The sequence below is a fragment of the Chrysochloris asiatica genome, unplaced genomic scaffold (genome assembly GCF_000296735.1).
Source record: "Chrysochloris asiatica unplaced genomic scaffold, ChrAsi1.0 scaffold00202, whole genome shotgun sequence".
In the NCBI taxonomy this organism is placed as follows: Eukaryota; Metazoa; Chordata; class Mammalia; order Afrosoricida; family Chrysochloridae; genus Chrysochloris; species Chrysochloris asiatica.
Window position 1 is genome coordinate 4,939,019 of NW_006408720.1, and position 11,886 is coordinate 4,950,904.

Below are 11,886 nucleotides of genomic sequence, written 5' to 3' on the forward strand. Positions count from 1 at the left end.
GTGGTGAGGATTTTTGTGTTCTTTACATTGAGATGTAATCCATACCAAAGGCTGTGCTCTTTGATCTTCATCAGTAAATGTTTAAAGTCCTCTTCACTTTCAGCAAGCAAGGTTGTATCATATGCATATCGCAGGTTGTTAAGGAGTCTTCCTCCAATTCTGATGCCATGTTTTTCTTCACATAACCCACCTTCTCAGAATCAGTTCAGCATACAGGTTGAATAAGTATGGTGAAAGAATACAACCTTATCACACAGATTTCTTAATTTTAAACCATTCAGTGTTCCCATGTACAGATTCCTCATGAGCACAATTCATTGTTCCAGAATACTCATACTTTGCAATGTTGTCCGTAGCTTGTCATGATCCACACAATTGAAAGACTTTGCATAGTGAATAAAGCACAGGTAAACATCTTTCTGATATTCTCTGCTTTCAGCCAAGATCCATCGGACATCAGCAATGATATCCTTCATTCCATGGCCTTTTCTGAATCTGGTTTGAACCTCTGGAAGTTCTCTGTCAATGCAGCCATTTCTGTATTACTTTTAGCAAAACTTTACTCATATGGGATATCAAAGAGATTGTCCGATAATTTCTGCATTCCATTGGGTCACCTCTCTTTGGAACAGGCACAAATATGGATCTCTTCCAATCAGTTGGCCAGATAGTTATCTTCCAAATTTCTTGGCAGAGTTGAGTGAGTGCCTCCTGTGCCACCTCACTTTCTTGAAAGATTTCAATTTTATTCATTGGCTCTTGATCATATGCTACCTCTTGAAATGGCTGAACATTAACCATTTCCTTTTGATACCATGACTATGTATTCCTTCCATCTTCTCTTGATGCTTCCTGCATCATTCAATAATTTTCCCAGAGAAACTTTCAATAACAAAAGTCGAGGCTTGAATTTTTTCTTCAGTTCCCCCAATTTTAAAGTGATTCTTATTTTGGACATGTATACGAAGTGAAGTATGTGAAGTAAAGATAGAGAATTTTAGCTTTATGAATGTGAGTTATTCCAAGAAGAACTGTCAGATGGAAAATAAGTTGTGTTTTCCACTTTTAACAAGGCTTGTTTCTATGTTGAATAGAAAAAGCTAGAGAATTTCAATGTCTTTTCAGAAATATTAACAGAAATAGGTTAACATTAAACATCAGAATCAAACCCAAACTCCATTTTTTGTTATTAGGTGCCATCAAGTGAATTCCAACTCATAATGGCCCTGTAGAGGGTTTCTGAGGAGAGGATGGTGGGTTTGAACCACTGACCTCATGGTTAGCAAACCAGTGCTTATCCTACAGCATCACACCATCTGCATAAGTGTCCTGAACCTGGTAGAAAGTACACAAAGTCTGTAGATACAGACTTCCTGATATAAATATATTCACATTTGCCATAAAATGACTCACCTACAATTTGAAATTCATGTAATGAGGAAGAATACATTAATGATAAGATAAAAATACTTGGTTTTTGTTGGTATAATCTATATTGAAAATACCAAAAGCTTTGCATTAATGTTGTTAAGCAGAAATATGTGTCATGTATATATTAGAAAAGTATGATTAAATATCATGGGGATTATTCAGATAGAATTTGGAAAGGATTTGTTATCTAAGTAGTGATTATGCTCAATAATCTATAAGTTGACCTTGCATATTTTAAATCTTTCTTTAAGTTTGCTACTTTAAAATACAATTGTTAAAAAGGACACACTTAACATATTGACCATTTGTATTTGTTTTTAAGGGCTTTCTAAAAAAATAATCAGAACACTAATTCTGTACATTTTCATATAGCTGTCAAACTTAAACTAAGGAAACATACTAATATAAGGATATATAAGAAGTTTATTAAATTTTCCTGTAATGTTAAAATGTTTGTAATAACTACATCATATTAGTTCTCATCCACTACTTGCTTTTGCATTAATCATCTACATGGGCACTGGACATAGGTACCCTCGCAGTGCCACATGTTTTGAAGAGTCACATGCTTGATTTAAAGTCTTGGTATGGTGCTGTAGGGTAAGCAGTAGACTCCTGATCGAAAGCTTAGCGGTTCAAACACATCAGCTGCTCCTCCTAAACCCTATACAGTGTTGAATTGTGTCAGAACCAATTCAATGGCACTTAATAACCACAATTTACTTGGTTTAAAGTTCTGCTGTCACCATCCTGAAATTCTTATCCTTTGAAAAGAAGACCTACATTTTGATTTGATACTGGACCCTATGCATTATGTAGTGGAGTATATATTCAGGCCACAATTATTTTCTTTATTTCTATCCGGGAATCCTAAGGGTTATAATGCCTCCCTGTCTGCTGTTTATGCCTTTCCAGGAAAGCATCAATGGCAGGATAATTGGCTCTTGTTGCTTCTAACATATAGTAGTCTGGATACCTGAGGCATGCTGTCTACTGGTTCTGGATGGTGAGAATGATTCATTGCTTATGTCACCTGTATTCCAAAGAGGTGTTCAGTCTTAGAGAAGTCCTCCTTAAATCAGCTTCTATTGTTTTGTAGGAGTCCTGGTGTGGCTTTACATAGTAAAGCCCTGAACTGCACAATCAGTTTGAAACACAAGGCCAGCAGCTCAAACCTACCAGCTACTCCTTGTAAACCCTATATTGGATTGCTATGAATCAGAACTGACTTAATGGCCTTTAACAACAACAACAACACAAACAAGGCACTATATAGATATTCAATGAGCAGCTAACCGCAGGGATATTCAAGGCTACAAGTTCCTTCTCATAAGTCCTATACAGGGTTGGTATGAGTTAGAATAGACTGGATGGCAGTTAACAACAAAATATCCATAGGCAGGAGGAAACACATATGAACAATGCTAACTGCAGTGTGATGCTATAAACTAAATGTAAAACATACCTGGAAATGACCAGATTCTGAATATAAATATTACATAAATTAGAGTATATAATTAGTATGTATTAGAAGACATGTGTAGAATTATACATAATATACTAGCTTGTTTTTTCTAGAAACTGAACAAACTGTCCTGAAATTATGATAAAGAAATCCAATAACCATTATACAAATCAAAGGAGAAAATGAACTAAGTGTACTGTTATGGTATCTATAGTTTATTGAATCGATATGCTAATTTGAATAATAAGTATTGAGTGAGGTTACTATTATTTCCAAAATTTTAATTTGAAACAAGTTTCCATTGCAATTTATAAATTAAAAAAAAAAAAGTTATTATGCAAGGTTACAGAAAGAAAAACTTAGGGATTGTGATAGGTCTATTTTTATTCCATATTTCTAGAATAATTTTAAGAGATATGAGAGGAAATCAGTTTATGCAAATAACTTTAAGATACATATATATTTGGGTGAGATTTATTGAATCAATTCACTTTTTTAGTGTGGAGTCCAAGGATTCTACATTTTTAGCAAGCTCCCCAGTGATTCTTTTGCACACTAAAATTTGAGAAATACTGAGACTTTTTAATATTTTTTTCAAGATCTGTGATCTTTATCCAGAAGGTAGACATCTGTGTCTAAGTTTTGATCTCATTACCTTGTTCTCTGGTCTTTTGCAACCCTTTTTTCCCCAAAGTCCACTTAAATTTTCAGAATGTTTTTGTCCTGTCTTGCTCACATTTATAGCCATAACCTTTTATCATTTGTCTGAGTTATATATTGTGCTATTTACAGACTATTATTACCATTTCCATTCCACTATGACTTTTGACTTTTTCTGACCTTTGTGATTGTTTGTGCACTGACTTGGCAGACTAATCTGATGTTGCAGTGATCTGAAACGGAATGTGGTTTTCACATTGTATTTGAGAATACTGATGTATTCTTTCTTTATTACAAAGACCTGGTGAATAAACCATAATGGATATGATTCTTATTTCAATTTTCACTTAACATTACAATATGATATTATAGCTTACCACTTTGATCCAAATAAGCTTACTCTACTATAACTGATTTTCTATTAGCGTTTAAAATGCATTTATCTTTTAATGTTTTAATATAACTGTATTTTTAGCAATTAATAAAGTATGACTTCTGTGTGTGATTTTGTGGCTATTTTCAGTTTTGAAAATTGGAAAGAAAATTGAAAAAAGTGTTCTATAAGTACAAAAAATATTAAAATATGATGGTCACATTTTTGTCTCTTTTACTTTTGTTGTTACAAAACTATTTGTCACTCAGCATCTCTTTTTATTCCAAAGAAATGTTTTTATTCCATAAAATAATTCTGTTGCATATGGTCTGTTCTGGAGAATGCTCTACATGAACTGGAAAAAACTGTTCATTGTACCAATGTGTTCTGGGTGTTCCTTATATGTTTATGAGTTCCAGTAGTGTGTTTTTTAGTTCTTCTGTGGCTTTTGTGGTTTGTTTGTGTATTTTGCCTGTGGCTTTGTTTGAATTATCTTTGTTGAAGTTAATTGAAAAATGATTACAATAGTTCAGTGCAAGAGAATTACCAGAAATCAAGCTGGATTCAGAAGAAGACATAGAACTAGGAATTTCATTGCTGACATCAGCTGAATCTTGGCTAAAAGTGGAGAATATCAGAAAGATGTTTACTTGTGCTTTATTGACTATACAAAGACTTTTGACTGTGTGAATCATGACAAACTATGGGTAACATTGTGAAGAACAGATATTTCAGTATACTTAATTGTATTCATGAGGAATTGCCAAGAGGCAGTTGTTAGAATGGAACAAGGGGATATTGAATGATTGAAAATCAGGGATAGTGTGTGCTAAGGTTGAATTCTTTCACCATACTTATTCAAATTGGATTTTATGAAGAAGAATGTGGTTTTAGGATTGGAGGAAGACTCATTAAAAACCTGTAATATGCAGATACCACCTTGCTTTCTGGAAACACAGAGAACTTAAAATACTTACTGATGAAGAACAAAAATTACTGCATTCCATTTTGATTGAGCCACAATGTAAAGAAAACAGAAATTTTCACATCTGGACCAATAAATAACATCATGATAGAAGAAAAGAAGATTGAAGTTGGCAAAGAATTTATTTTGCTTGGATCCACCAACATTCATGGAAGCAGCAGTCAAGAAATCAAAAGATATATTACATTAGGCAGATGTGCTGCAGAAGTCTTCTTTAAACGTTTCAAGAGCAAAGATATCAGCTTGAGGATTAAGGTACACCTAGCCCAACCTGGTGTGGCACTGTGGGCTAATGCTTCAGACTGCAAAGTCGATTGAACGGCAAGGTTGGTAGTTCAAGCTCACCAGCTACTCCTTGGAAATCTTATACAGGGTCGCTATGTATTGAAATCGACTTCACGGCACTTAACAGCAACAACCCAACCCATGGAGTCCTGGTGTGGCATTGTGGGTTAATGTGCCAGACTGCAAAGCTGTTTGAACTGCAAAGTCGGTGGTTCAAGTTCACCAGGGTCTCTATGAGTCGGAGTTGACTTGACAGCACTTAACAACAACAACCCAACCCATGATATTTTCAGTAGCCTCATAGGCATGTGAAAGTTGGACAATGGATATGCAATACTGAAAAAAGAATCAATGCATTTGAATTATGGTGTTGGAGAAGAATATTAAAGTATTACGGACTACCAGAAGATCAAACAAATCTGTGTTGGGAGAATTACAACAGAATGCTCCTTAGAAGCCAGGATAGCATGATGTTGTCTCTCATACATCTGACATATTATCAGGAGGGATCAATTCCAGGAGAAGAACATCATGCTTGGTACTCTGGAAGGTCATTGGAAAAGAAGAAGACCCCCAATAAGATGAAATGACAGTGAGAACCATAATGGGCTCAAATATCATCAATAATTGTGAGGATCTCTCACGGATCCTGGCAGTGTTTTGTTCTGTTGTGCACAGGATCACTATGAATCCAAGCTGACTCGATGGTACCTAACTACAACAACATCTCTTAGCATTTAAATATCAAATAGTTCTGGATTGTGTTTTTAGAATTGTGATTTTAGAAATGATATTATTTAGAAGATAAGCATGTAACCCTCCAATTAAGTGCCTTTAAACATGATGTGATTTCTAACTTATTTTTAAATGTTTCTGCATTATTTAAAAATTTTTTGTTTGTTAAAGTGGAAATTGATAAATTCAACTATTCAAAGAGCAAAAAGTGAGTGAATTCACATTTCCCAATAAAAATATGGTATTTTTTAATATGTAATAATGAATTGTATCACTGACTCTATTGGCTAAGTGATTTTTTTCTCTCTTAAATTGGTTAGTAGTATAAATATAAGTTACCTTATTTTGCCTTTGCTCTTTGTTGTGAAATAAGTAATACTCCTTTCTGGATCAATTTAGAAATCAATTTCAACTAAATTTTGTAATGTGAATAGAAAAATATTTTAATTATATATATAAACAAGTTAAACCTCTAACTGAGCTGCTTTCCTGTTATTTGGTATTCTTGATTTCCTTTAAGATACTTTAATCTTGGAAAATGAACTTGCTTCTTTATCAGATATAAAAGACAAGATCAGGTAGCTTCTTCATCTATTATTAGTCTAATCTTAATGTATGTCACTGCTTATATCCCTCCTCACAATAATTGTGTATATGACTTGTGGTTGTTGTTATTGTGTGGTGTCAAGTTGGCTCCAACTCTTAGTGACCACATATAGGGTTTCTGCAGAGCTGCGGGTGAGCTTGAACCGCCGAACTTGCAGTTCAAACCTAGTTTGCAGTTCAAACCTAATACACTTTTCAGCACATTAACCCACAGCACCACACCAGAACTCCAGAACTTATCTGGCCTATACTTACTAATTGAATCAATCATACCTGCAAGCAGATTTCTACACACACAGGAAATTGATTAAGTACAAAAGTTTTCCAAAGTTTAATACCTATTCTTCAAAATGAATTTCTGACATAATACCTTCTCATAATAATAATAATACCCAAATAGTGTATTATTCAAATACAAAAGTTAATTGAATAAATAGTTTTAGGAAAGCTAGTTTTTAAAGGGAAATTGTCAGAATGCTTACCAAATTCAAGGATGCATTTTTTATTATCTCTTCTGATTAAAATAGTTAAAGTTATATAGAAATATTTAACTCTACAGTTTTATGCTATGCACATCACCGAAACATTGCAAATAATGTACCAATATTAATGTGTTATTCCTTTAAAAAATTTAGCTTATAACACTTTGAATAATTGGCAAATTATCTCTGTATACTGTCTTGTTTTGTTTTGTTTTTAAGATTTTAGCTCAGGGAATTTTTTCCTCTCCAGTGAAGTCATAGAAAAAGATAAGAAGAGTTTATCAGGATAGGAGCCATCTCTGAGTAGGGCTCTTCAGGGAGATCTAGATAAAAAAGGAATAAGCAGAGAGGAAGCTTTAGCAATCCTACTAGAAAACTATGATTTAATGAAAAAGCGTTCTTGGAATTTAAAGATTAGGTAAAAATAGAAGCGACTTGTCACTTCTTTTCAGCCGGTGTGCTAATCAGACAGATGGGCCTTATACTCCAGCTGGATAATCCAACCTCTCAGGACCTATTTTCAACCTGCTGCACAAAGAGTTTTTCTTTCTTTCTTTCTTTTTAAATATTAATCAGCAGATTAAATCGTCCTCATGTGTAGACACAGGTAGTTAAATATATCCATGTGTCAACATTTATTTCTGTATGATGATAAAAATGGTAATAGGTGTTTCAAGTGAATTGATCATCCTTTTATTAGTTGAAGAGTTTGAATGTCACATTTAAATGTTTATTTTTATTTATTAATAAATATTTACATAGATCAAATTTATAATAATGATTTAGTAAACTCTTACCAATCCAACATCAAATTTGGAAATAGTGTGGCCCATATGTCTGAATGTATGGAATGTCAAGAAAGAATGTGCCCTTAGGTTAAGTAAATGATTATATATTCCTGAGTGTTTTTGTGTACTTTAAAAAATAAAAATAACAAAAAATAACACACAAACAAAAAAAAAAGAACAGAGGCAATAGAAGCAAATGCTGTTGGATGATGATGCATGGAGGGGATTATAATCATTTCAATGAAATAAAATACAATAGGATGAGTGTAAAACCAATGTTCTCCCATATAAACTATCACTCAGTTCACAATAAAAACTTAAAAAAACAAAAAACAAAGTGACTTACTAGAAGAAAGTGGGTGGGAGGAGCCATACTTACATAGTGGAGAACTCTGTTGAATTATTGACCATTCAGAATAGTTTATATTCTTTGAATACTTACAAATATTTTTGTTGTCAACGCACTGCCATCAAGCTGCTCCTGACTCTTAGTGACCCTATAGAACAGAGTAGGAGTGCTTCATAGGGTTTCTAAGGCTGTAAATCTTTTAGGAAGAAGACTGCCAAATCATCCTCTTAACTTTTTAGTTATCAGCTTAAACACTATGCCACAGGATTCACTATATTGAATTCACATTTAAATCTTAACATTATTTTTCCACTTAAATTTTAAAATAATTTTTCCATTCTTTTTTTTATAGCCCTGTTAATGTTGAGAACTATAATGTCAATATAATTAGTGTTCTCTTATAGATAGTTCTTTCTTTATGGAAGTTAAAAACCAACAAACAAACAAAAAAAAAAACAACTGTAGTCCCTTACCTCTTTAAATGTCACTCTGTCCAAATAATCATGTATTTCTCTTAGACTTTGTTGTTGTTGTTACATGTTCTCAAATCAGTTCTGACTCAAAGCGACCCTATGCACAACAGGATGAAACATTGCCTAGTCCAGCACCATCTTCACAATTGAGCCCATGGCTTCGAATGAGCACTCTAGCAGTACTTCTTCCAACACAGACCTGTGTTCTTCTGACAATCTATGGTACCAATACCATTCTTCTCCAACTTCATAACTTAAATGCATCAATTCTTCTACAGTATTCCTTATACAATGTCCAACTTTCACATGCATATGAGACTTTTGAAAATGCCGCAGCTTGATCCTCAAACTGACATCTTTGCTCTGGAACACTTTAAAGAGGTCCTGTGTAGCAGATTTGCTTAATGCAATATGTCGTTGGATTACTTGACTGTTGTTTCCATGGTTGCTGGTGGTGGAAGCAAACAAAATGAAGTCTTTGACAACTTCAATCTTTTCTCCATTTATTATGATGTTACTTATTGGTCCAGTGGTGAGAATTTATTTATTTTTTCTTTATTATATTAAGGTGCAACACATACTAAAGGCTGTGGTCTTTGATTTTCTTCATTAAGTATTTTAAGGCCTCTTCACATTCAGTAAGCAAGGTTATATATTGCAGGTTGTTAAAGAGTCTTCATCCAATATAGATGTCACATGCTTATTCATATAATCAAGTTTCTCAGATTGTTTGCTCAGTGTGCAAATTAAATAAGTATGGTGTAAATATGGTAGAAGAATAAGCCTGGCATACAGCTTTCCTGAGTTTAAAAATTCAGTATGCCTTTGTTCTAGTTTACAACAGCCTTGTGGTCTATGTACAGGTTCATCATGAGTACAGCTAAATGTGCTGGAATGCCATTCTTCGCAATGTTATCCATATCTTGTCATGATCCACATTGTCCAAAGCCTTTGCATAGTCAGTAAAGCAAAATAAACATCTTTCTCGTGTACTTAGCTTTCAGTCAAGATCCAAATGGCATCAGTAGTGATATCCCTAATGACAACATTAGGGGTATCTTAGACCTCAATTTGACATTTTTTGTATCCTTTCAACACCATTCATCTGTCATTTCGTCATCCTGTGGTGCTCTGTGTATTGCTGTGATATTGAAAGCTATTCCACTGGTATTTTGAATGCCAGCAGGGTCACCCATTGTGGACAAGTTTTAGCGGAGATTCCAAACTAAAAAAAACTAGTAATAATAAGAGGCAGACAACTTCCAAATATTTAGCTACTGAAAACCTTATGAACATCAAGGGAAACTGTCAGGTATCCCCAGAATATTCATTAATTAAATATGATGAATAGCACCAGAAAATACTGTCAGATATACTGCGGAAAATGAGCCACCTCAGTTCAGAAGGCACTCAAAATGAGACTGGGGAAGAGGGGCCTCCTCAAAGTACAGTTGATCATGAAAACTTGAATGGAATAAAGCTTCTGGCACCTTAATTTTCTGATGGAGCACCACTAACTTGAGGAGAAACAATTGCGAACATCCATTAATAATCAGAACATGGAATGTATGTATGACATATGAATATAGGAAAATTGGAAGTTTCCAAAATTGAAATGGAACGCATAAAGATAGATATCCTTGACATTATTGAGCCAAAGTTTACTTTTGTTGTTGTTGTTAAGTGCCATCAAGTCGGTTCCGACCCATAGTGACCCTGAATAGGGTTTCTGAGGAGCAGCTGGTGAGCTTGAATCACCAGCCTTGCAATTCAAACGGCTTTGCAGTCTGGTGCATTAACCCACAGCACCACACCAGGACTCCGTGTACTAGTATTGGCAATTTTAAATCTGACAATCATATGGTTTACTATGCTGGGAATGACAAATTGAAGAGGAATTTTCATCATTCATCATAAAAAAAATAAAAAAAAAAATTCAAGGTTTATCATAATGTGTAATGCTGCTGTTGTTAAGTGTCTTCAAGTCGGTTCTGAGTCACAACAATCCTCTATAGGATTTTCAAGGAGTGGCATGTGAGTTCCAACCATGGACGTTGTGATTCAAACTGACCTTGTGGTCTAGTGCTTATTCTACTACAAAGCACACCAGTTATTCCACTGCAAGTCTCACAACTACTATTGTTCATATTTACTCACCAACCACTAAAGCCAGTAATGATGAAATTGAAGAATTATACCAACTTCTTCAGTTTGAAATTGAACAAATATGGACTCAAAATATATTGATAATTACTGGTATAAAGAGGAATGATCAGTAATTTGAAAATATGGTGGTGTTAATAATAGAAATTATGGTGGCAATTGTGCGACAGAATTTTGAAAGACCACTGCATTCTTCATTGCAAATACCTTTTTTAAACAACATAAAATACAATTATACATATCACTAGATAGGATACATAGCAATAAAACTGACTACATTTGTGGAAAAGGTTGGAAAAGCTCCATATCATCATCAAAAACAATGCCAGGTACAGACTGAAAAACAGACTATCAATTGCTCATACGCAAATGCAGGCTGAAGCTGAGGGAAATTAAAAGAAATCCATGAGAGACAAACTATGACCTTGAACATACCCCATCTGAATTTAGAAATCATGTAAAGAACAGATTTGATGCATAAGACACTAATGAGATCAAACCAGAAGAGTTCATCAAGAACCTCATATATGAAGCAAGCAAAAAGTCATTAAGAAGGTAAGAAAGAAAGAAAATACCAAAACAGATATCAGAAGAGACTCTGAAACTTACTCACCAGTGTAAAGATGCTAAGGCAAATGGAAGAAAAAATGAGGAGATAACAGCTGGACAAAAAATTTCAAAAGGCAGTTCAAGAATGAACCTTCAAGGAGCTAATTGGGAAGGTGGCGGCGGATCTGGGACGCGATGCCTTACGCCAACCAACCCACGGTGCGGATCACGGAGCTTACAGATGAAAATGTCAAATTCATCATCGAGAATACTGACCTAGCGGTGGCCAATTCCATTAGGAGAGTCTTCATCGCTGAGGTGCCCACCATAGCCATTGACTGGGTGCAGATTGATGCCAATTCCTCAGTCCTGCATGATGAGTTCATTGCTCATAGGCTCGGATTGATTCCCCTCATTAGTGATGACATTGTGGACAAGCTGCATAACTCCCGGGATTGCACGTGTGAAGAGTTCTGTCCCGAGTGCTCAGTGGAGTTCACCCTGGATGTGAGGTGCAATGAAGACCAGACTCGCCACGTCAC

The 11,886-nt window shown here is 34.7% G+C and overlaps 2 protein-coding genes across 4 annotated transcripts in view; both read left to right on the forward strand.

The window, feature by feature from the left end:
- Positions 1 to 11,886, forward strand: part of FSTL5 (follistatin-like 5) — a 1,065,399-nt gene that overhangs the window by 80,234 nt on the left and 973,279 nt on the right. The gene's annotated exons all lie outside the window — the stretch shown is intronic.
- Positions 11,508 to 11,886, forward strand: part of LOC102835264 (DNA-directed RNA polymerase II subunit RPB3-like) — a 13,111-nt gene continuing 12,732 nt past the window's right edge. The window contains exon 1 of the mRNA XM_006872519.1: positions 11,508 to 11,881. Within this exon, the coding sequence (XP_006872581.1) occupies positions 11,540 to 11,881 (342 nt within the window). The 5' untranslated portion in view covers positions 11,508 to 11,539. The remainder of the gene's footprint in view (positions 11,882 to 11,886) is intronic.